Source organism: Corylus avellana, chromosome ca4, assembly GCF_901000735.1.
Source record: "Corylus avellana chromosome ca4, CavTom2PMs-1.0".
Lineage (NCBI taxonomy): Eukaryota > Viridiplantae > Streptophyta > Magnoliopsida > Fagales > Betulaceae > Corylus > Corylus avellana.
This window is the reverse complement of record NC_081544.1, coordinates 25046165-25073261: the sequence shown is the minus strand read 5'-3', so window position 1 is coordinate 25073261 and position 27097 is coordinate 25046165. Positions and strand designations below refer to the sequence as shown.

General features: G+C 35.6%; 3 protein-coding genes across 3 annotated transcripts; all 3 read left to right on the top strand.

The window, feature by feature from the left end:
- Positions 1-1629: 1629 nt before the first annotated feature.
- LOC132179563 (uncharacterized protein At4g14450, chloroplastic-like) lies at positions 1630-2245 on the top strand. The gene has a single exon (XM_059592303.1). The coding sequence runs from the start codon at positions 1719-1721 to the stop codon at positions 2034-2036; it is 318 nt and encodes a 105-aa protein (XP_059448286.1). The 5' UTR covers positions 1630-1718; the 3' UTR covers positions 2037-2245.
- Positions 2246-13303: 11058 nt separating this feature from the next.
- Positions 13304-15480, top strand: LOC132177539 (protein PSK SIMULATOR 3). The gene has a single exon (XM_059589907.1). The coding sequence runs from the start codon at positions 13599-13601 to the stop codon at positions 15306-15308; it is 1710 nt and encodes a 569-aa protein (XP_059445890.1). The 5' UTR covers positions 13304-13598; the 3' UTR covers positions 15309-15480.
- A 4001-nt stretch (positions 15481-19481) lies between these two features.
- Positions 19482-25649, top strand: LOC132178821 (bet1-like SNARE 1-1). Its single transcript, XM_059591377.1, has 6 exons — positions 19482-19584; positions 21891-22047; positions 23322-23378; positions 23474-23533; positions 23635-23720; positions 24400-25649. The coding sequence occupies exons 1-6, from the start codon at positions 19571-19573 to the stop codon at positions 24425-24427; spliced, it is 402 nt and encodes a 133-aa protein (XP_059447360.1). The 5' UTR covers positions 19482-19570; the 3' UTR covers positions 24428-25649.
- Positions 25650-27097: the final 1448 nt, after the last annotated feature.

Here is a 27097-nt window from a genome sequence, read left to right as displayed (position 1 = left end):
TTCGAGAAAAGTGCGGTTTATCCACAATCAAAGATAGCCCGACAATATTATATGAAGATAATGCTGCTTGTATCACACAGATCAGAGGAGGATATATTAAGGGTGATAGAACCAAACACATTTCACCAAAGTTCTTTTATACACATGAGCTCCAGAAGAGTGGTGATATTGATGTTAAACAGATACGATCAAGTGACAATTTGGCAGATTTATTTACCAAAGCATTACCAACTGCAACATTTAAGAAGTTGGTGAATAACATTGGAATGCGCCGACTGAAGGATCTTTCATCATAAACAATTGAAGCTCTTCATGCTAATGAGGGGGAGTAAAATGATTATGCTGATTGTACTCTTTTTCCTTCGCTAAGGTTTTTCCCACTGGGTTTTCCTTTGCAAGGTTTTAATGAGGCAATCTTAAAGCATACGAAGGCACACAAGAATATTGTACTCTTTTTCCTTCGCCACAGGTTTTTTCCCACTGGGTTTTCCTTGGCAAGGTTTTAACGAGGCATATTCTTAGTGTATGGTCATCCAAGGGGGAGTGTTATGAATGCATTCATGCATTAGGTGGATGACCATTTAGTTCCATCTCTTGGAATTCTACACATTCATGTCATCTTTTAGAATTCCTATAACATCCATGTAATAAATTGATTAACCCTTTTATTTCATATTCCCCATTTCATATTCATTAACCTCCCATTATGATTTCATGCCTATAAAAGGGAGTATTGAGTTGTATGTAAATCACACAATAATAGAGAAGAATAATACATAGTTCCTGAAGAACTAGTTTCATATATTGCAATCTTTTATCTTGTCTTGTTATTTTCTTTAATTTTACAACAAACTGAACTTTCATATGACTAATATTATAGTGAGTTTGTAGGTTCAAGACCTATTAATGGGTACATAATATGTCAATATAAAAAAGTACTAAAAAAAAAAAAAAGCTGCAATTTGGGAGTATGTAATTCTCTAAATACAAGCCATTCATTTACAATGAACGCCACAACTTTGTCGATCTCGGCCAATAGCAATTTTCAACCCCATTTCTCTCTCTACTTTTTCGACCAACCATTTCTCGAAGGTTGTTGGATAACTCATAAGTTGTTTTAGACTGGTCGAGTAACTTTTGTCATTTACTGTTTTGTAAGTAGTCAATTACTTTCATTATCTATTTTGAAATGGTTTGATCATTCAATCAACTATTTTGAGCCGTTCAGCCACTTCTCAAAAGATGATCGAGTGAACATGAAAATAAAAAGGAGTCAATTTAAAAAAAGAAAAAAAAAAAAAAAACTAACACTAATGACATGTCATAGTAATGACCGTTCATCAGCCTTAAAGAATTACAGGCTCAACAATTATGTGGAATTATAAGGGGATTATAAAGTAGAAAGAGCCTTCCAACTTTTGCATGAATCCCGCGTGGAGAATCCATTGGTCAATAAATAAAGCGAGGAATTGAAGAAACAAAATAGCCTAGACTCCGTCAGGAACCAAAAATCTTAGCTGTAAAGCCGAGCCGTGTATCCCTTCCCTCTTTTTGACTCTTTCTGGACCCCATTAACCTCTGCTCCCCACGCCCCTTTATATACACCCACACACGCCCCCTCTCTTTCACATCTCTGCTACACACAACCAAAGCCAAGCCAAACCCACCTCTCCACAGATATCTCATTCACCCCACATCTGAACCGGTGTTCTTCATCCATGGCCGATGCACAGAGGAGTAAGTCCGGCAGCGGGAACTGGCGCCAGCCTAGCCGGCTGCAGCGGCGGGCCCCCTCGCTACAAATCAGCACACCCGTCTCTAATTGGAACGTGGCCATCCCGCTCCTATCGCCGCTCGCCACGTCCCCGACGTCCCCGAAGCTGTTCAGCGATCGGACGGCGGAGATGAAGCCGAGGGAGGATCCGAGGCTGCAGGGCGCCGAGGCGGAGAAAGTGGCTTTGAAGAAATGGCAGCACCCGGCGGCTCCCTTCTGCTACGAGCCGGCTCCGCGGGTTCGACCCTTCGTGCCGGCGTAGTCAGGACTAGATAGGGATAATAGGACTGTATGATTGGCAAATAGTATGTAGATCTAACGGTGTGAGTTGGAAGAGTTTTTTTGATCAACATTGACATGAATTTCTGCAAGCTGTAGACAGAGTTCATCATATATATATATATTATTGCGCTCACAAAAACCAACTTGCTTGTTCATATATCTATTGCGTGGGGGCAGGTTTTTAGTTAAGTTCTGGTTCAAATTTCCTAACTCTTTTTTAATGGGCACGCTATATTGTGTAACATAATTGGAAAAAAAATGATTTGCAATCGGAAGAATCAATTGCATTGCAATTTGTAAATCAAGCAAATAAAATGGATGCCTCATATAGGCTGTGCTCGTTGGGGAACACATCTGGATTCTGGAGCACCACCACCATCTGATCTCGTGATCAAGATCCGATCATGTCACATCCACCGTTGTATCTTGTACTCGAGGTCTACTTAGAATGACCCATTCTGCAATCAATTTGCTTCTATCATTATCATTCATCAACCAATTCAATCGAAACCGACCGATTGTTGTCCGTTGGACTCGGTTTGGTTAACTATGTTGGTCGGGTCAGAATTGGTAACTAGAGATCTCGTCTACCAATCCTGTAGCTTATGTCCAAGGTTCTGTGCTCATTTCCAATTGAGATAGAAAAACGGATTTTCATGTCATATAATTAACTAGATGAGGTAGCAGTGAATATCAGTAGTTGATTTTCACTTTTACAAGATGATGAGGATAAATAGTCTAAAATTTATATCAAGGTAGTAGTTAATTATATATAGTTAATTTCATATATGCACAAATTATTTGTGATAATAATAATAATAATAAGGATGACGAGGATGATGGTGACAATAATTATAACTATAATTAACTGAGTGCATGTGGGATGCTTTTCCTCTCTTATATTTGTTTTTTACTTGAGAAAAGGCGAGATGATGGGTTAATGGTTGGGAAGTTGGAGTCGTAGTGCCAAAAAGTTGCTGTAATTTTGGATTTTAATAAATGTTTCTCTTTTCTAGGTTATTATTGTATTGTTCTTATGTTTTGTCTTTAGTTACGTGTCGTCTGAATACGTTAAATCTCCTCAAGTTCAACAACAAAAAATAAAAAATAAAAAATGAACGTTAATTCTTTTTAAGTTTTCATGAGATTTCAATTTCTTTCTTAGTTTATCAATCTCAAAATACATATTTTTAGGTTTTTTTTTTTTTTTTTCCTAGTTTTAAATAGGTCATTTTATTAATTTATTGTCCAGTTAATTAACTGTATGTCACGTCAAACTAATCAATTAATATCATGTGACTTTTATTTAACGTGTCATGTACTTACTATATGTAATTATGGCATGTAACATGTATAATAGTCATAAGTACATAACATGTTAAATAAAAGTCATATGATATTAATTGATTGATTTGATGTGGCATACAATTATTTAATAGAATAATAAGTCAACCAAAGGACCTATTCTAAGTTAGAAAAAACTTAAAAATTTAAATTGTCAAAATTTAAATCTCATAGGTTAGATCGAAATTGCATGAAAACAACTAAATATGAATTTTGTTTTTTTATTTCTTTTTCTTTTTTAAAAGGTTTACTCTAAGAGTATGTTTGTGATTGCATTTAAGAAATAGAGTTTTTAAGTTAAAAGAGCTTTTTAGCAAAAGTTTCATTTTTAAACTTTTACTAAAAGTGTTTTTTTGGCAATTTTTAGGCTTTTTAAACCCTTAAAAACACTTTTAATTTTTTTACCAAATAAATACTTTTTCTTCAAATGTGTTTTTTAAGTGTTAAAAGCATTTTTAAACTTCTCAAATACAATCCCAAATTGGCCCTAAATCTACTTATGACTTCAATTGAATTCATACAATTTTTTATGATATATCACAATTTATTTGACAATTAAGTTGTAGACTTAAAAAAAAAAAAAAAAAAAAAAAAAAAACTGAATCACTATCACATCCTTGTCAACTGGATTAAATTATAGTTTTGCCCTGATAATAATAATGAAAATAGAGTTTGACCAGTCTAGGCACCACCGCCTTGTACCCTTTTTTCTTATCTTTTTAAAAGAAGTATTATATATAGGAACCAATTTTCTTTCCTTCTAAAATAATATATTCAAAGCAAGTGTACACCCCCCAAAGAGCCGATTTGTTAATCTTAAAGGCTCGGACAATGATTCTCTTTGTTTATAGTTAGTCTCAAAAATTGGTGCATTTAATTGTGTATATAATGTCATATTATTTAAATTTAAACGCGGTGCACTAATGTATCAACTTTAAATCTTAAATCCTAAATTCCTAAAGACTCAAAGGCACAAAAGTTAACATAAAAGTTGACTTTATTCATGAAAAAAAAAAAAGTCTGACTTCGTTAATTAGGATTAAGGGTATGAAATCACAAGATTAACATAATAGCATGAAAAGGTTTATGATTCAAAATTTCTGAGATAAGAAATTTGTAAGAGTTGACTTAGTTAAATATAGTTGAAGATATGTAAATCACTTAATTAACAAAAAATTATGTTAAGTTGAAATCATAACAATTTAAATATTTAATCCTATTGTCGGCCTAAGGGGTAGCTCAATCAATTGGGGATCGTGCTTCATAAAGTGAAGGTTACAGTTTGAATCCCCCCTCCCCCTCTTATACAGACATGCCAAAAAAAAAAATCATATTGTTCTATATGCCATGCGTCATGAATTAGAATTAGATCATGAAATTATGCCTATCATTATTTTTTTTTTTAAGTGTATGCACAAGAGGAGGGAAAGGGGATAAAGATTCAAACTAGTGGCATTCGCTTCATTAGACGTGGTCCTTAGCCAATTGAGCTACCATTTGAAAATGCCTATAATTAATTTTTTGAAACAATCAAATGTAGTTAAGTTTTAATGCGATTTCAATTTAATCCTTAGGCTTTCAATTTAACAATTAAATCTTTAGGTTTTCTTTTGATTTCAAGTAGGTCATTGTATCAACTTATTGTCAATTCAATAAACGATATGCTACGTCAAACCAATCAATTAATGCCACGTAACTCTCATTTGACATGTCATGTACAACTATACGTGCCATGTAGCACAATTACTTTAAATTATAAATACACCTTAAAAAAAAAAAAAAAAAGTTGATTTTTTTTCTTTATTTATGGTATATTTGTTATTTAAAATAAATGTGTCACGTGCATGGCACATAATTTGACAAATAACATGTCAAATGAAAATCACGTAACGTTAATTGATTTGTCTAACATGACATACTGTTAATTGATTAGAAAGTAAATTAACAGAGAAAATAAGAGAAAAATTGGAGGACCTAATTGTCGAAATTGAAAACTTAAGAATTAAATTTAAATCACAAAAAAAAAAAGAAAAGGTTTTTCCCTTAATTTATATGGTTTGTTTTAGAAGGCTTTGATCAAATTTTTCTTAAGCTAACTAGGTTCAATATTATCAATGAAATGCACATCTAAACTCAATAGTTTGTGCCAATTAAGATTATAAACCCAAACCTTAAGATGACGAGGGTGTCACAATCATAATATATATGGAAGAAACATCAAGCATACGTGGAAAAGATACTTCTATACGCTTTTGAATGGTTTCTCTTTGTCTGATCTACAAGACTGGTCCTTGGTATTATATATATATATAGAAAATAGTAGAGCAAATTTGTTGGGTGACATGTGGTCCTCAGTCTAGTATCAGGCGTTCCTTCATTTTTATATTAAGATTCTTATTATTCTAATTAAAATTCATGATTTTTCCGGAAAGTAGGAAAGTTTGGTCCGCGTATCAAATATATATATATATATATATATATATAAACAGTAGGCAACCATATCTCATCAGAACCAAAAATCGCTTGGAGTTTGGAGATGTCTTTGCCTTTCTAGTCAATATTGGAAAAAGGACCCGAATTTAGAAGCCAATCTAGCACGATAAAGAATAAGATCCAAGAACATTTTCATTGGCTCAGTAGTTTAATATGTGATACAGCTTCGACAAAACTTTCCTTCTTTATTATTTGTATATGTGGACGTTGTCTTCTTAAAGTTTTGGATTGAGATTCACAACAATTACTTGTTATAATAGCAATTTGAGTTAATAATGTGAGAATTTTCATATAAAACCCACTTGGTCAAATAAATTTTAGATAATTCGATCATTTATCCGAACATGCAAGTCTCATATAAAATTTCCCAGATTACTATTGTCGGGGTCCTTATCCACATATGCATGCTTCCTAGTATTTCTTTTGTTTTCCCTTTTCTATTTTGAGTTTGGGTAGCTTCTGTGTAACTCGATCTGTGTGAACTGGACATGGCCAAATTCGGACTAATTAATGACCTCTAAAGACAAAACGAACAAGTTCTACACTAGGTCGTGTCTAGTTCCCAACTTCCCACAGAAATTAGACTAGAACCGAATCTTTTATTTTCTCTAGCTTTTCATACATAGTGAACACGAAGATCCTCTTGAAGAATAGTGTTTTTTTTTTTTCCCCAATATATATATATATTTTTCAGAAACTTTCAATTTCCTTCCTAAATGTCGGAGGCTGACGAAAGTTGCCCCCGTCGGAAGAAGATCGGAGGGATCAGTCCTCAAACTACTTGTGGATGTCGGTAGCAGAGGATTATATATGTAGGTGCGTAAATTAAATAAATAAAAGATTAATGGGTTATCGTAGTAAATGACTTCTTATCATGAACAATAATTTAAAATATCGGTCCGAAATTAAGATTATTAATAGTAATTTGTAACCCCAAATTAACATCATGCTAAAATTACAAAATCAGTAAGATATATTCATATATATATATATATATATATATATATATATATATATATGAATTTACTGTCTTATATAATGTTCTATCCGATGCTCTTGCTGTCTACGTATCTATGAATGTCAATTTCACTGTTTTCTACATGCACTTCGCTTGCTCTCTACACATGCTCACATTCTATTTTTCATGTTTGCTAATAATAGTCTATTCACTTTCCATATAATGATATAAACACACGTGCTTTCTACATGTTTTGATACATTGCTAGCTCTTGCTGTTTTTTATTTTTTATTTTTTATTTTATTGTTTTCTGCATCCTGCATGATCGATGCATCTCATCTCGCATGCTGTTTCTGCATTCTACATGCTATTTTGTATTCTGTACTTAGTTTCTGGAGCCCTGCACATGTTCCAGCTGCATGCAACATCCTTGCATGAATTTGTAATCTTTATTTTGTTTATTTGTATTAGTTTTTTTAAAAGAAAAAATTAAATCCCCATTCGGTAATATTGGAATCAACGGTTATCGGTTGGATGACCCACACTTTAGAAATCACAAAAAGTTGTTGGGACACAATGAATTTACACCATGCGTGTGAGAATATATATGATAATGTGGTTTAAATGTTTGGCAAGAGGTTGATGTACGTACGTTCACAAATGATAGAGAATCATAGAAATGAATAATCAAAACGATTCTGAAGTAATAAAGGCCGACATTCAACGGGGGAGAACTTCTGTACGTGGCACCATACATACATTATGTTCGATCTATAGAATGGTCAAATATATTCTCAAAATTAAATCCAAAAATATGGTCTAATATGCTTTTTATATCGCCTTTGTGTTTTTTTTTGGTCTCAAATGTCAAAAATGTTGAGTGAGCTGGAGAGCTTCATAATATATTCTTCATATTGCCTTTTGACTGGTCATAATAATTCAAGAATTAATTAATCGTGTGATCAGTACTGATCGATCGAGATGATGAAATGATTGGTCACCAACTTTGTCATCTCCGCCCGATGATGTCAATACACAATAGCTAGTAGATTCAAATTCTAGCTAGTGCTTCCTTTTTCTCTCCTTTCTGTCTTTACTCTGCAATTATTGAGAGTAAAATTTGTGGATCCATATATGAGGTGTGCATCTGTAGTGACGGTGACGGGGGAAAGTCTGCCCCACTCTGAAGCTTGAAAATCTAGCAAAATCTTGGGATTTATTGCATTGATTATTTGTGTTTGTGGAAGTGGAGGTAATAATTGAGCAACAGTAAAACCGTAATATATTTTTTTTTCTGGTTTATCTTTAGAAACTTAGCAAAGCACATTAATCAAATATTGAATCATTATTATTATACTTCACTTTATTCGACACCCAGATCATGGAGTTACATATGTTAATTAATCAAATTTGTTGCAGACTTTTTTGGCAAATTCTAGTGCCTAGCACATCAAGTGTCATTTTGGAACAACCAAATTCTAGAAACTCAGCTCGAAGACCAAACAAGTAGGAGTGCGAAACAGCAGCGCTTGTCGTTTTTGACTTGGGAAAGGTGGTGAACCTTCTATTTTCTCTCCCTAGAAGTTATTTATTTATTTATTTATTGAATTATTGTTATTATTCAAAAGAAATTGAAGAAGGTCTCTCAAGTGTAATTTGAATGTTTGCAGCCAAACATTTCTAGAATTCAACGGAAGACCACCAAGCTTAGAAAATCCACTTCGAGATGTGCTCTCCAAATCAGTTCCTCCACCAAACTTTGTCAGGGGTATGCGTTATAAGACGTACGCTAGAAAGTATAAATGTATAATCCAAACCCCAATTCAAAGGCTCAGACCCTAAAAAAAAAAAAAAAAACCAATTCAAATCTTGAGTAATCCAACCAAAGAATTAATTAATTATAACATCTGACTGAAGAGACAAAAATAGGAATATTGTTTCTATTGTTAAAATAATAGTAATTTAAGAAAAAAAAAATGTGATTTCAGTTGTGTTTGGCTGCAACTCAAGAAATGGGCAATAAAAAATAATAATAAAAAAAGAAATAGGCAATACTTTCCACGACTAAAACTTTTAGCATTATTAAATTATTTTTTAGTGGTAAACGTACGTGTTTAACATCAAACTACTCGTAAAGACATCTAACATTAGACAGCATCATTGGATTATGAGAGCCCATCTTCTCATCTTGAGAGCATAGGCCTGGGCCTAGCTCAACATGTTTTATCTTAGAATAGGGTCTGCATTGAAAAGCATGATCAGGACATGTTGGGCCAGATCCCTAACCTTAACACCAACCAATGGCTGCCTTACCCAATATCTTTCCAACTAGAAGAAGAACCCAAATTGCCGCGTGAAAAGAAAACGTAAAGAACCTAGAGAGCCAAAAAAAAAAACAAAAGTAAATAGAATAATAATAAAAAAATAATAATATTTTAATAGATAATAATAATTGTAAGTGAGTTGTTAACAATTGTTGATGACTCTTAGGGATAGGGTTATGAATTCGATAGCGTGGAACGCGAGTCAAAAAGTGTAAAGGCCTAATAGGACCAAAAAACCCCACCGGCACCACCTCCACGACGTTGATGTCCACAGTCCCTTTGTAGAAAAATGCACCAAAAGTGAACCAAAGACGTAATTTGTGGGGGGCGGGTGATTCTCCCACCCTTAAAGTCACTCCAAACACAAACTTACATGCAATCTGGCGGGGAGGTTGTAAACATCAACCAAATCTTTTAATTTACACGCTTTTTCATCTTCTTCTTCTTTAACATATATATCTTTAACGTCTCATCCATCTTGGACCTCTTATCTTTTTCCTCGAGGTGGGATAGGTTTACGGGTCCCACGTGGTTTGCACATGTACTAGATGCCAAGGCCGGCCCAAGGGTCGTTTTGGACGCTAATTGCTCAATTACCTGTGGACTATTTATTAGTTGTGCTTGTGAGTTGTGATCACTTCATGCAATCATGCACATGTTTTTCTATTTACACCACATGCAATCATAAAGAAAAGTCCTTTCATAAGGGCTTTTTTAATTAGATAAATGGGCTTTTTCTCCTTCTCTAAACAGTTTAATTTATTTTGAAATATAGGAAGAGGGAAAAAAAAAAAAAAAAAAATTCAAATCAAAGTCAACCCGTGGATATATAATTGCTTTTCCCATCAAAACACACTCAAGATTACTCTCTTGAATGCTTGTTTATTGAACATGGCAATTCAAATTATAGTTGAATACGTACGTTTAAAATAAACATTTGACAATGTAAACCTGAGAATTTGTGTATTATTTTTCTATTAATTAAGATTATTATCAGTAGTAAAGACGTGTTGGGTTGGCTTTGTTTTGAGTCCCGCCGCTCACGCATTCTCAATTGTCGATATGCACAGGAGAGCAAAATGAATTAGCTAGCTAGGCCTACATTTTTGACATGATATTTATAACCACATGTTAATATCTGAGTGGCTGGAACGTGGCTTTTTAGCAGCTTTTGATTGGTCAGGTTGCATTTCGGGGTGACTGGCTAGCTCCCACATAATTTTTACGGTTTAGATTTGATGAACCAAAACACTGTAGGGACAGAAACTGATTTGTTCATATGTTGTACCCACACAATGGACTTACTTGTCTGAAGGGAGAAAGTCAAAACCATGAATTTTTAGGCAAAGCTTGGAGATGAATTGATCATGATTCCCCCACTAGACTCCCATCTCTTTCTTTTTGTCACTATTTGCTTGCTCTTTTGTAGGGTGAATCTAAATGTGGGTGGGTCTTGTAGGCAATGAAAAGAAGCTACCTACTACCACTAGCTAGGTTAACTTTTGACAAATCTTCAGGTATATATCATCCATAAACATCATTGTCTTGGATATTTATAAATTTACAACTCTAATCCAAAATCCTATGAATTCTATATATATAATGTAAAGCTAGACGTGTGAAAGGGGCTTTAGATTATGTAATTAATTACAATAATGTCATTCTTTTTCTCTGTGTGTAGGAAAAAGTAAAAAAAGGAAAAGGAAAAAGGAAAAAGGAAAAGGGGGGCTGTTAGATATCATGAGTTGGTACTTGGTTGGAAGGATAATTAAGTTCCAATTCCCAAATCTCCATTGGTTGTGCTTTATGAGGCAAATGCATGCAGTTTCATGGGTGGAAGGGGAGCAAGTCACACCTAAAAGCTAAAGCAAAATAAATAGGGCTTTATTATTAGTTGCAAGAAGCTTTAAATGCAAGTGAACTGTTGGAATTTTTCTAAACCACTAACAAAGTGACGCACCAACCCCCCTGAATCCTCATCTTTTATGCAGGAGGATCAACGCATGCACTTCAATATTCAACTTTGACCCATTCCAAGATTCATACCAAATATATACACTTTGACATATATGGAAGCTCCTTGCAAAGCAGTTTGCCTACTATTTGACTTTGAGATGGTGGGGATTAGAAACATCCACTGCTTCATGCATGGGTTGATTCAACTACTCGAGAGAAATAATGCTCTACAAATTCTCGAGTTTACGCTCCCAAATATTTAAAATGATGATTTTCAAAATCACACTAGTAAATAAGCATTTGACAAATGTAAACTGAGTAGTTTGTATAACATTTTTCAATATGTAAAAGTTAAACCAATCCTAAAGTAAACTCCAACCCAATAGGATGCATTTCTTTCAGGATTGTCGACTCGTAAAATTTTATTATTTAATTAATATTTTAACACTCTCCTCTTAATAAGTAAATAAAAGGTCAATTGATAGATATAAAGTTCGAAAACAAAATCTTAAGTGTTTTTTTTTTTTTTTTTTTTTTGGAGTTTTGATATCATTGTAAACCACCACCACACACACACACACACACACACACACACACACACACATATATATATATATATATATATATATATATATAAAATGATAAATTTTATCATAATCAATATCATAATAAAAATGGATCTTAGTGCAAGCCCGTATATTGTAACATGTATTTCCAATCATCTCATAAACCAAAACCATTATCCTCAAAAAAAAAAAAAAAAAAAAATCAGAAAGTCAAAACAACCCAATTGTTAGAATTAACAAGTTGGTCTTGGCTTTGGTACGGGGATGTAGAACAAAAAACATGACCCAACCAACAAGCAATACCTGAAACCAGACCAGGTCTCAAACAAAAATGTCCTCTCTCTCTCTGTCTCACATTTGTCCCATTCAATATGAAACCCAGAAAAGTATATATCTGCTGAAATCACTTATGTTTGACTTCAAACTCAAACAGTTCCCTTGACTCTCACCGTATTCTTTAATCGTTTGCAATTTTTGCGCATGCAAGTCAATTTTTTTTTTTTTTAGTATAAATTTGACAAAACATTCACTTAGGTTTTGTTTATTGTCCCTATTTTATGAATTTTATACCCCATTTTATTCCATGTAAATTGAAACATCTCTATTTCTCTTAAATATAACTATAAATTGAATAGAGTGATCAGGCCATTCTTTATAACTCATAAGCTCTAACATTGATTTTCTTAATAATTTAAATTTGTCATTCGTAATTTGAGTATTATTAATTCATATTAATGATTTATTTATTGGAGTCATAAGTTTGATATGTATGGTTGGAAAAAATTATATACAAATAACAGACGAAGCAAAATAAAATTGGGGCATCAAGGGCTCGATTGCAACGACGATATCATATAATAAGGCCCAAATGTTATTCTAGAATAACACTTTCTAGAGTAACAAAAAAAATACCCTTATGGAACATGTAAGAGAATAAAAAGAAGTTGTGAGATTGTGTGTCTTTGCATATGACCAAAATGTCATATTTATAGTGATATTTTTTTTCTTTTAAGTTTGCATTTGAAGATCCAGCTTTTTACTAAGGCTCTTGGGGTTTAGGAAGGTGGTCGTGATGCATCTGCTCAGTCGATTAAGGCATGTGTCACGTGACACAGGTGTCTAGCTCTCTTCTCTCTCACTCAATTTATTGTTAAGTGAGTAAGATTTTTTATAAACAAATTAACATTTTTCCAAATAATCAATGTGCCTACACTTTTAAAATTTTGGATCGACTTGAAAGATGAAATTCTTTCTAGATAAAATAGATTTGGTAATTATTTTTTGAAATTCTCGAATTAAATAATTTATATTTATTGATTTTAAATAAATCTAACATGTACGAGTAAATTTCAAATATTTGAGTATTATTAAATAATTCGGAATTTTTGAATTTTGAATATAAACTAACAATGTGAACAAACAAATTCAAGCGAAAAAACAACTAAAGGAATTCCACATTCTATAATGCAAACGAACCAATCCCAGAAGTCAAACCCGTAGGGGGCGGTTCCTCTCTGCTGCTAGTCTCTACCTTGTATATATATATATAGTTATTTTATTTTTTGATCATTTGAAAAAAAAAAAAACAAAGAGTAGAGACGTAATATCGTACTTTGAGAGACCCCCGGACACCTTCCTTTCAAATACCCCGAGAGCTTCCCCTTTTTGAAAATTATCATCGTCATTTCTTTCACCGCTCTCTGCTCCCAAATGAGAGCTTCTCACAAACACTGCTCCTACTGATTTCCACAACCTTCTTTTTCACTTTGTCTCGATTACGCACTCCCTCTCTTTACCCCACGCCTACTCGAATGCGCCGCACTGCTTCACTGCACGCCATTGCTGTTTATGTATAAAACAGATCTGGGTTTTTTCTTGGTTGGTCTTAGAAAGAGAGAGAAATGGTTGCGGAGCCTTGGATTGTGAAGATGGGCAGCCAGGTGAGCACCAATCTCAAGCACGCGCTGCTTCTCGAAGTTCCCAAGAAGAAGAGCCCCAAGACCCACCAACCCCCGAAGCAAGCCATAGGCATTCTCTCCTTCGAGGTCGCCACCGTGATGTCCAAGACCGTTCACCTCCACAAGTCGCTCACCGACTCCGAGATCTCCAAGCTCAACACCGAGATCTTGAAATCGGAGGGGGTGCTCAACCTGGTGTCCTCCGACGAGACCCTCCTTCGGGAGCTTGCCCTGGCGGAGAAGCTCGACGAGCTGAACCGCGTCGCCGCCGTGGTGTCCCGTCTGGGAAAGAAGTGCTCCGAGCCGGCCTTGCAGGGGTTCGAGCACGTCTACGGTGACGTTGTGAGTGGGGTTATTGACGTGAGGGAATTGGGGTTTTTGGTGAGGGATATGGAGGGAATGGTGAAGAAGATGGAGAGGCTTGTGAACGCGACGGCGAGTTTGTACAGCGAAATGGAGGTGCTGAACGAGCTGGAGCAGGCGACCAAGAAGTTCCAGAACAACCAGCACGAGGAGAGCAAGAGGGCGTTCGAGCAGAAGCTTATTTGGCAGAGGCAGGACGTGAGGCATCTCAAGGAGGTCTCGCTTTGGAACCAGATATACGATAAGGTTGTGGAGCTCTTGGCCAGGTCAGTCTGCACAATCTACGCTAGGATTTGGGCCGTGTTTGGTGACACTTCAACGAACATAAAGAAGAATCAATGTGGAGTTCAGACGGGTTCGGGTTCGGAGCCGTTGAAACGTAGTAGGAGTAGTTCGTTGGAGAAGAAAAGGGTGCCGAGCTTTAAGTCTCAGTTTGATTCGCGGAAGGGTGAGATGGCGCCGTTTCGGCCAGAAGATTTGAATTTCCCGTGTGGGGCGAGCCCCGGGAGGTTTTTCACGGATTGCCTTAGTTTAAGCAGCTCGGTTTCCAGGTTTCAGGACGATGACGAAGATGTTGATCATGAGGACCGTAGTAACCAAGTTTCTGGGAATGTTAGTTTGAAAAGAGAGCACCTTAATCACTCTAATTATTGTGTTAATCGGTCCCAGATTGGTGGTTTGTTTAGTGGGGATCAGAGACAGTCCAAGTCGAGTGTGATACAAGGCGCTCGGTTCGGCCCCAAGAACCGCTTGACGGTCTATGCTCCTCCGACCACCGTGGGAGGCTCTGCTTTGGCCTTGCATTATGCGAATGTTATAATTGTTATAGAGAAGTTGCTTCGCTACCCGCATCTCGTGGGTGAGGAAGCCAGGGACGATTTGTATCAGATGTTACCCACGAGCTTAAGAATGTCTCTGAAGACTAATCTCAAGTCCTATATAAAAAATTTGGCAATATATGATGCCCCTCTTGCGCATGATTGGAAGGAGACTCTTGATGGGATTCTTAGGTGGCTTGCGCCACTTGCACATAACATGATCAGGTGGCAAAGTGAGCGGAATTTCGAGCAGCATCAAATTGTTACGCGGACGAATGTTCTGCTGCTTCAGACGCTGTATTTCGCCGACAGGGAAAAGACAGAGGCGGCTATATGTGAGCTTCTTGTGGGGTTGAATTACATATGCCGCTACGAGCATCAGCAGAATGCGTTGTTGGACTGTGCCAGCAGTTTCGATTTTGAGGACTGCATGGATTGGCAATTGCAATGTGGAGCTGCTTATATTCATTGATAAAATTGCTGGGATTTGAACACGTGAAGTGGGTGGTAGAGCATTTTTCTTGGTTCTCGATACTTATGAAGATACAGATGATAGTTCAACAGGATGTGAATACCTGAGCTTTGCACTCTGAAGACCTTTAATTGTTGAAGGCTCTGAGTTTACTAATGTAGCATGTCGTAAGGTACGAGAAGTGAAATCTGAAGTATATAATTCCGATTATTTATGAAAAAGAAGTATCATTTTCATCTTGTTTAGAATTTGTATAAATGTTTGTGTAAAGTTAGTAGCTTTTCCTTCTCAACATTTCAGTGCATTGCTGGCAATTTATACTTTTATGCGTGGAGTCATATCATCTAGAATACAATGGCTGTTGTTAAGTTCATATTCTCTGTAGACTTTGGTGCATTGTGGAGAAGGGACTCGTACCAAATCCCAAATAGGAACTCTTTTGAAAATTATCACATTTGAAAATCATCTGGATCCAGGCATCGTGACTGGTTTTAAAGTTGGGAGTTAAAAAATTATTTTTCACTTAGCAAACATGATGGCGATTTTGAAGGTGTTACTAAATCTTTGTGCTCTTTGTAGAAAACTTGCCATGCGAGTGCCATCATCCTGCTGGGGACGTTCCTCAAATTCATTTTTCTTCTCAATGAACATCCCTTAGCTAGTATTTTAATTTGATGACCAGGAAGTGACATATATGGAGATTTTAGTAAATAACCAAATATAACACTTGGGGTAAGGGTCAAGTTGGTAATTTTTCTTACATCTCCGCCCTCTTGGAGCCCAGGTATCATATATGCTTCCAAAATAAAGAGCCTTGAATACTAGAAATGAAGTACCTATACCTAACTAAATTAAGTGAATACCCAAAATCGTAGTAATTTTATTTCTATCTTTTCATACAGGTTTGATTTGAAAATGGATCTTAGTGTGTCTAGGGTTGGTCCAGAAAGGTCTTCTTAACACCTTTTGTCTTCTCGTTGAAGTTATTTCAGAAAAACTTACCATGGTAAGCAAGGAGGGAAGAACCAGCACATTTGGAGAGTGTAGTACACCGGAGAGTTGTACGCTGCATTTAGGAAAAGGAAGATATATATTCAATGAGTTAGCAAATGAATCATTTTGTTGATGTGCCCTATATTACAAGTGTCATTTCACATCCCCTTCGAAGGGGATATCAATCAAGCAGCAATCTCATACAAGTGTTTCCCTTTTTTGAACTGAAAACAATTCCATAGCTCCTCTTTAACTTGTCATTATGAACAAATTTAGTCATACTTGAAAACTTTGATATCATCTCGGAACACAGGTATCCTGAATTTACTGTATCTGGATGATGTCTCTCTTTAGGGTGGTTTCTCTTTTTCTTATCCTGAGCAGGGTAGTTCCTCCTTGTATTGACAGCTTCCCGATCTGCTTATCAATTATGAAATATATATATATATAAACTGGGGATTGGAATCTGTTGCACCATGTCCTCTTAAGCTTTCTGCTACAGGGGGCTTTTTAAATATATCAGTATTATGTGATAGGGGTGAGTATCAATATGCCCTGATGATCTAATCCGAAGCCAAAATTTATGTTTCTAGATTTTTTTATACAAGGATACCCTGTTTTTCCTATAGCAAAATGCCCTTTCTGACACTTCCTTTTCTTTCCCAACTTACTGGATACATATATTTATTGCGATCTTCAAAAGGAACAGTTATGTTATATTGTTTTAATAACACATAAAATCTGGTATTGTTCATCCGGGGCAGATTTTTCCATGTTTTGATGTGATCTTTAATCTCTACCTGTCCTGTTGTGACATTTCTAGAGTACAATATGCCTTTGAGGCTGGTTTCCATATAATGAATAACAGGCATTTAATGCATAATCGTCAACATGTGTACTACCCTCTATGTGCCAGCTGGATCTGCAAAGAATGATGTGTGATCTCAAGCTAATTAGTTTTGATTAGAAGCCCCCATAATGGATTAGAAACTTTCTAAGTACCTGTTACTTCTGATCTGTGAGCATTCATGTGTTAATTTTCCAAGAGGCTCTTCTATAAAAGGGGACTGAATTTCTATTCGTAAATAGCAAACCCTACCACATTGCAAGCAAAATGGCTTCTTTTCTTTAAAGGGGTTGTTTTTCCCCTCATGTTTTAATAGATGTTGGGATTTGAATTACGGTTCTCTATTCTACAATGGGAATGAATTTTATATTTCTTCTTAGAAATTTAGAATAGATTTGTTCATCAGTAATTTACAGCTTCATCCAACAAGAAAATCAGGTGGTAGAAGAGGGCATTGACTATGATAATAAACGAACCTTCATTCATAATTTCATGTGGTTGGATATCATTAATTTTGAGTGTGAACTCTGACAAAGAAGCCTCTCTTTCGATTAGCCTTGTACTGTCGCGAAATAAATGGCTTTCATGGTCAGATCCACCCTGTGAGTTCCCAATCCTTGCTTGCAAATTCACCATCGAATCTGCAATTGACTCTTAAACTTTTTGGGTTAAATAATGTTGTAATATGTTGTATTAGGTTTAAAACCGAAGGTAAAGTAATTAATGTGCTAGGTTTTGCAAATACGGAAATCAAGTCCAAGTGTTTGATGTGACTTGCAGCGTGCTATGTGGACATATGAACATGGCAAATGCCACGCAGTGGGTTAGTGGGGTAACTTGTCTACTATGTTGTATGATAGATTTGTTTTTGTTTTTGTTTTTTTTTTTTATTATTATTAAATGTTTGACACAAGAAGGGGAGGGAAGATTAGAAGTGTTTGAAACCGGTAAAGTAATTAATGTGTTAGGCTTTGCAAATGTGTTAGGCTTTGATACGACTTGCAGCATGCTATGTGGACATATGAACATGGCAAATGCCATGTAGTGGGTTAGTGGGGTAACTTGTCTGCTATGCTGTGTGTTAGATTTGTTTTATCTGTTTTTTTTTTTTTTTTTTACATGTCCACATAAACTAATGACCTCCGCTTTATAAGGTGCGGTTCTTTTGTGGGTATACGTTACTCTATAGTTTTGGCGTCCTATTTGCATTTGTTTTGGGGTGGTGTGATAGTTAGGTTCTTTTGTGAGCAAATAAAAAATCCCAATATTGTAATATTTAACATAAAATGATGCTTACGGAGCGTAGTTGGATGGTCACGACGTGTGCGCCAAAAAAAGTTTTTGAATTGATATTATATGCGTAATTTGGAGACTCGCAAGCCTAATTTGTTGTCATCGATGTGATACCGCTCCAATTAGATTGAGGACGAAAAAACTCATAAGCGTCAGGTCAAAATGAACAAAAAAAATTGGAGTCAAAACTCAAAATTTCTAAATTTTTGTTCAAGTCTCGGTCGATTGAGGAGGGGTGTCAGATGTCAAGTTGGATAGTATGACAAGCTATGCTATGTTACATGTTAACTATATGATGTAGGGATAGCATGATAAACAACAGATGCACATGTCGGCTATCGGTCGGGTGGCTCCAACTCCGACAGCTTTCTCGCATCCACTGGATGAGCTTATGATGGTGTTTTGGGATAAGCCAACTAGCACTGTTTAAGATTTAAGAAATGCGAAAATGGGTCAACGATGCGACATAATGATAAAACTCCAAAAAATGTTGTATTAAACTTTATGATAAATATAAGTTTTAAATTTTCAAGGTGTAATTTTTCTTGCATTGAAAATTTTATTTGAAATTTTACATTTTGATCATCAACGTTTGAGTTACGCACCCTTTTTATTTACCCAAATTGGGGGAGGTGGTTTCACTTGCCTATACTATTAAGCCAGCCCAGCAGTAAACTAAAGTGATCATGGTTCAAAGTCAAAACCATTTCTTTGATATTATATTTAATCACAACCAAAAAAACACATAAACTAATAAAGAATCAATTTAATCATATAATTTATATTTATCTTTCTATCAAAACAAACAAAAGCCACCTTTACACCTTTTTTTTTTTTATTTTTTTTTATTTTTTTATTTTTGACATGTCCGCGCAAGAGGACCTTTACGCCTTCATTAAGCTGAGGTGAAGTACTTTAATCTGAATGGGCTTAGAAACCAGGGCCGCCCTAAATTTTGATTGGGCTTAGGAAGCCATAACCAGCTCGGCCCCAAAGAAACCAAAATGGAGCACAGGCTATTCAAAGCCTCCACGCTTCTGAACTCATCACCATCGCCGGGTCTCTTTCGTCAAGCTTCTCACTCAGAATTCGAAATCTCTGGAAACAAAAACAAACGCGAGTCTTAGCAATGAGTTACAGAAGGTGCGCCTGCGAATCTTTTCGCTCACATTCTCCTTTCATTTTCACATTCATATTTATCTCAATGTGATCCAACGAACCTTATATACGATTGATTTATTTGGATTTCTCCATTTTGTATATTTTTGATTATGAAGATCTGGTATTCAAACAAAATAGGTTGATTTTATTGTTTGAATAATTTTGCTTTAATTTAATCTTAATTTAGTTTTTGTATCGTAGATTCCGGTTATATAATTTATTCTGGTGCAGTTATTGCAATGCTAATTTTGGTTTTTGATTGGCTTTTCTCGTGAATTTACTTCGAAAGTTAGACGCAAGACTATGATGGACTGTCAATGCAGTTGTTGTTGCTACATGATTAGTGAATTGAAAAAGATAGTCGCGTTTTGTTTAAGTTAAATTTGGGATTCGTCGATAATTGTGTATCTAAAATTGTTTGAAGTTGGGATTAATTTGTCTATCCGCGGTGAAACAGTTAAGGATACGGTTGGTATGTGGAATTGCTATTTCATTGGAAAAAAGAATAACTATTATGGGGAATAGAAGATGCTGTAATGAAATTGTATTCCTATTTCTTAGTTTGGTTGTAACACTTTAATAGAACACCAGTTACCAACTATGTAATCCGCTAGTGAATAGAATCATATTGTAACCAAATTTCCTAAACACCCTTATAATACAAATCTAATTTACATTTTTTAAGAATATTTTTTCTTTATTTTTTAAACACAAACAATTATGTTATAACTATTTTTTTTTTTTTTAAAAAAAATTGTGGTTGATGATGCTGCTGTTGAAGAAACTGAAAGCCTTGCAATGGTTTTGATTTGGGCGATTTGGAGAGGAAGCTTAATAGTTGATTTCATATCCAGTTCTGGGTTTTCAAAGAACATTTTTGGGGGTCAGTTGCCTAGAATCTCTGGATTTTGAATCTATTTCTGGAAGTGGATCTTCAAAGAAATTAGTTTGTAAAGATGTTTTAGAATCTGTAATTCCCTCACCCTGTCATGACCTAAACCATGGAATAGAAGGGACACAACCTTTCTAAGATTACAGTGAACAGAAACTCTTTAAATTAGAAACTACAATCACTCTTCAACTAATTACAGTGAAAGAAAACAAAATAGATCATAATTCAACCACTATAACAAAGGTGAGCAAATAGGAGGCTGTGACATAGTAGTGGAGCTGCGAAACAATTGAGAGCTGAAACCCTACTCTATCTGAGTAGGATTTGGTGTGATTTTGTCAAATAATGTGGGACATCCAATTGACCAATTTGCATCTGTGTCATAAGCATGTCTATTGGCATCATACTTGTTTTGAAAGTTTGCTTTATATACATTATGATTAATGTTCTGATGCTCGTTAAATGGGTTTTGGGTATAATCCTTAATGTCTGCAAACATCTGCATTATTTGTGACACATCTAAGTTATATTATCAATGTCAATAATGTAAACATATCACAAAATGAGCGAATAAGAGAATCTTATGTTCGAGTTGAGTTGTGACTTGTCTTTTTCCTCTATTTTGCAATGAGCAATCTCAGTTGGTGTGTTGTGACTATGAAGCCAGAGAGAGGATGAAAAGGTATTTGTGTGTGTGAGAGAGAGAAAGAGAGGTTTCCTCAATCGTTCTCTGTTGAGGATTTTTTGTAGGAAGAGAGAGAGAGAGAAAATCATCAAAAGAGAACGATTGAGAAAACCACACTCTCTCTCTCTCTCTCTCAGAGAGTGGTTTTCTCAATCGTTCTCTTTTGAGGATTTTTGTGGGAAAGATTAATCGATATGTTATTCCCATAGGAAAGGAATAATTATTCCTCTCCTTTTTTAGAGGAATAGTTATTCCACATTTTGAGGAATCCTAGGAATAAAAAACTAACCAAACAAAATAGTAGTTATTTCATTCCATATGTCTATTTTGCATACCAAAGTACCCTTAGGGAATCAATTATATTGGAAAACCACATGTTTTTGGTGTAAGTAAAAAAGAAACAGACACTTGAAACTGGGTTTAAAGTGAGGAAATCTAAATACTTTTTTATTTTAGTATTACAGTGCCGATTCTCTTTAAATATGCACTCGAGAGCGTAGGGGGTAGAATTCTCATAAAGTGCTTTAAGTAACTTAGTTCACAGTTAATTCAAAATCTCCTAGTAGTTTGAGGTTTATTTCAACAGGATGTACTCTTGTTTCTGTTTTTTCTTTGTTTTGCAGAAGTCTTTGTATTTAGAAAGGTAATTGTCATCATTTATGGTGTACTTGTTCAATTTTTAAATTTATGTCATGATCTCTTTCTGTGCAGGGAGCACCGTGCTGCCAAAGCCTCTCTCTTTGATGGATTTGATGGACTTGAGGAAGGTGGTCTTAGGGTGTCCTCCTCATACTCCCATGAAACTAATGATCATGACAATGAGAGAGCTGTGGACAGTTTGCAAGACAGAGTTATATTTCTTAAGAGCGTAAGTTTTCTCTGGGACAAAGGATGACCAGTGTTAGGGTTTTCTTTGGTAATGAGTTTCATTTGATGAATATTGTAACACCCTACCTCAATGATATACAATATTGTCCGCTTTTGGCTTCCCCAAACCAGACTTCCCAGGAGGTCACCCATCCTGGTACTACTCCAGCAGAAGCGTGTTTAACTGCGGAGTTCTGATAGGATCATGACCATCACGGCTTAAAAACGCGTTGTTGTCATTAAGGGTGTAGTATACATTTAAGCGCATCCTCATCTCCATACCCAGGCGATGTGGGACATCATAATCACCTCCTCTTAAGACCCAGCGTCGCCGCTGGCAACCCTCATGGGATTAGCCCATTCTTAGCCTTCGTCCCAGCGAGTGCCCGCTAGCGATCTTCATGGGCTTGTGCACGCTCCCCCCATCTCAGGCTGGGCAATAGCTCTGATACCATTTGTAACACCTCACCTTAATGACACACGATATTGTCCGCTTTTAGCTCCCCCAAACCAGACTTCTCAGGAAGTCACCTATTTTGGTACTACTCCAGCAGAAGCACGCTTAACTGCAGAATTTTGATAGGATCATGACCATCACGGCTTTAAAACGCGTTGTTGTCATTAAAGGTGTAGTATATATTTAAGCACATCCTCATCTCCATACCTAGGCGATGTGGTACATCACAAATATGGTCTCCAACGATGTTGTTTTCTCCCATGCGGGTCCAATTGTATTTCTCTAACAACAGTTGTATGTGTGTGTTTGACTTTGGGCCTTACTTCTCCTTGAGTCTATCATAGATTTCTTTTGCAAGCATGTAGTCTTCATAAAGGGAAATGATATCACCTCTCAGGCAATGAATGGTATAATCCCTTGTTAATACATTGTCTTCCTCCCATTTGTCTCCCAACCTTGTGGTGGCGGCCTCATTTTTGCCTTTTTCCATGGGTTTTGTTGTTGTGTGGTTAGAAAGGATCTTTTAATGTGTCCACCAACATGCACATGCCTGTGAAGGTGTGACCGCACACTTTTTAATACACATACATTCATCAAACCTTCTTTTTTGTCACTAGGTAATCATTAAATATTGTGCACCTCCATGCTGATTATTGAATGCTTTTGTACTTGTATATGATACTAAAATAATCCAGCTTTACGGAACTAAGGTGGAATATTAATGTGTTAATTGCCTAGATAAAGGATTAAAGACATGCTTTTAAAATGTGTAATCTATTCACAGAACAAATTTTGATGCATTTATTACTCACCAACAGTTAACAGGTGATATACATGATGAGGTGGAAAGTCATAATCGTCTACTTGACCGTATGGTAAGTGGGTTACTGACAGCTATTTAAGTTTTTTTATTTATTTATTTTTTTTTTATTTTTCATTTATGTTATAAATCAATTCTATGTAAAATCAGGGTAACGACATGGATTCATCAAGGGGCGTGATGTCAGGAACCATGCAACGTTTCAAGATGGTACATGAACTAGATTGCTTGACCATCTTGCTCCATTCTTTTTATTTTATTGACAGAACTGTTGGATAATGGTTTATTAAAATGATTTCGTTGTTTTGTAGGTATTTGAGAAGAAATCAAGCCGGAGAATGTGTACTCTTGTTGCATGCTTTGTGGTTTTCTTTTTAATTATATTTTATCTAATCAGGTAAATGACTCAACTGTGGTATGTACTGTCAATTGCAATATTGATGCCATACATTTCTAAGGGGATGAGCATCTAGGCCTTACTAACTTTGTGATCTCCATAGTCAATCCTCTGGAGATGATTATATTAAGTATGTTTGATAATATAGGAATATTTACTGGTGTTTGATAAAATGAAATCACCTTCCAATGATATTTATACTTGAGCACTAAATCCATGGAGTTATAATATTTTAATTTAGTTTCTAGTGGTCTAATAATTTTCTATATTGTAAAATTGCAAGAGTTTCAATCCTCGATACAGTAATTCCTCATTACTGCACCGTTATTAATAGCCTTTTTTAAACAATTGCATGCCATTTTTGGGTTTTGTTGGGAGTATCCTTTGATAATCCCATGCATGCTTTGTTAACGGCATCGGTGAGGAGCTTGTATTCCATTTTGGGGCTTCATTAGCAGCACTCCTTGGTAATTCCATGCTTGCTGTGTTGAAGCCATGATACTAGTTAAACTTTTGAAGAGCTTGGTGCTCGATTTTTGAGCGAGCAGTTGTGATGTAGGTTTCGCAGCATGAATTTGCTTGCACAATAAATAAGACATCAAGAAGGAATTAGACTACCTAGTTTGCAAATCTTGAACAACTCTGTCCTGTTGATGCTGATTGCCCTATTTCTTTGCAGGGTCCTCCGATTTTTCAGGCTTGGTTAAAGTATAATTATGAGAATCCTTTCTACTCCTGAGATGGTGGATGTTGAGGAGGAAAATCATGCCCATGAAGGTGTATTAACCCTTTTTCTTGCGGCAAGAAACTGAAACATGACTAAATAGTGGTTTCTCAGCAGCTCTGCCACAAGATAGTTGGTTGCCGGAGGTTATATGTTAGCTCGAATGGCCAGAGGCTAAATCCCAGGCTTGAGTCTATCAAAGGTTAGAATGAATCGTGAAAGAACTTTTTGGCATTATTATATCTGTGTGCATGTTGGCCTTAGTGTGGTATGCTGCATTTGGATTCTGTAGGAGAGATTCAGTTTACCATTCGTGGAGAAATTTCCCTCCACTAAAGTTATTGGAGGTTAGGCATCAACATGTGTAAAAAGTGATCAAACAAGAAAAAAGAAAAGTGAAAAAGGAAATTGCAGAAAGTGAATATTGTGAGCTCGTTAATTGGTTAAATCTTTTAGTGTCATACTAGTTTTGGTATCAAATTTTGCCTGCACTTGAGTTATCTAATTAATAGAGAGTAGAAATCTAACGGGCAGTTTACCATGTGCAAAAAGTTCCATATAATCGTGCATGAATTTGATTGTTGTTGGATGTGGAACGCTTTATAATGGACTCATTGGTTTCTATGGAATTGATTATGGGTTCAACCGAATCTAGGCCCAAAGCTTACTCTTATTTGGTTTCAGGCCAGGTGGCTACTGAATTAGGTTATATGTAGTTTTTAGATGAATGATTTGGGTTAAATATTGTTAAAAGAGAAATGTTACATGTGTTTTCAATCGTGCAGTAGTTGAATTGTAATAGAATTCTATTAATTAGGATAATGTTAATTAAAATTAAGACTAGGATTAATTAGGAGTCCTTACCAATTTATTTGTCATTTTATTGTATTCTATTTAAAGATGATCAGCTTGTGATCAATAAAAAAATCAAAATATTTGTAAATTTGTGGAATTTTCTCGACTTGGGTAGGTGTAAGGGATATAATATTAGGGGCTCTTTAACTGTAATGGGCAAATTAGGTTAGTGGGCCAAAGCCCTTGGGTGAGTAAGGCCCAAATAGTTAGGCCTGAGTTTAGGGCTAACTCTATATAAGACTCATACGCTACAAAAAAAATAGAGGTTTAGTGATGGTTTTTTGGTGATGGTTTAAGGCTAAAAATCGTGACTATAAAAGTAGTGACGGTTCCAAAGGGTAGCTAAACAAGGATAGGGAAATGGGAAAATGTGTCGGTTTAGGCAAAACCGACACTAATTAGTGATTTTTTTTTAAAAAACCATCACTAATTTATTAAATTCAGATATATATATATATATATATATATATATATATATATATATATTATTTTTTCCACTATTTATTGATTTCTTTTTTCATTTTTTATATTTCATTTTTATTTTCATTTTAATGTCAATCAGATCCAGATCTCCTTCTTCTTCTTTGAATGAGGAAGAAACGTGAAATGGGATGATAGTGTGTTAAACTTTTAAACCCCAAAAAAGATTCAAATTAGAAAGGAGGGTTGAATCTTTGTTCAAAATTCAAAATTTGAAATTGATGTCGGTTGAACAGTCAACTGACACCAATTTTAGTGTCGGTTTTTGCTCAATCAACACTAAATTAAAAATGGTGTCGGTTGAATAGTAAACCGACACCTTTATTAGTGTTGGTTTATTGTTTAACTGACACTATTTTTAATTTAGTGTTGGTTGAACAATAAACCGACACTATTATTAGTGTCGGTTACTGTTCAATTGACACCATTTTTAATTTGGTGTCAGTTGAACCGACACGTTATAGTGTTGGTTTCTTAAACCGACACAATCCAAACCGTCACTAAAACCCCTTTTCTTTTTTTATTTTATTTTTTATTTTATTTTATTTTTTTTTTATTTTTTATTTTTTGGTGGTAATAGTCTAATAGAATTGTATAAGGCATGAAAATGATTATTCAGTAAAATGTTTCTCGGAGATTAGTTGTTTTCAAATCAGACATGGAGATTCTGGGGCTTTTTGAAGTGCTCATTCTCATTTACTATCCAATCTTTCATATTTGATCATTCTTTCTATTACAAATCCATCAAATATAGCAAGAAAACTAGAAAATACATTAACCCTATGGTTTTGTGGGTTTTCCTGCCGAAATGAGCTATTGTGAATCTGTGATATTCTCTTACCCGACATGGGGAATTCTTTCACGCAAACAACCCAAACAAGTCCCTTCATTGAGTGGGTTTCCATCAATTGGTGGCCCATGCAGGTTGATTGGCAAACATTCCAGAAACCCACTATCTTTATCGCACTCATTGTACCCAGAACCTGCAACTACCAGATTCCACATTGCACCAGCCATCTCAACCAATGGCCATGTACAAAGGTTTTGCGTCGACCTTTGGTAACATGGAAAAAAATGGCTTCGTGAAATCCATAGTACATTTTCGAAAACCCATGATAACACTCAACCCAATCCGCCAACCGAACAACAACCCCCATCTTGACCCACATAAGAACACCAAAAACTTTTTTACACAAAAAGACCCAGCTCCATCATTGCACAAAAGCATTAGCTACCCAAAACCCAACAGACTCCCACCAATCCAAAAATTGAATTCCCACACCAACACAACCTAGCAGCGCCAGCAGGCCAAACACCC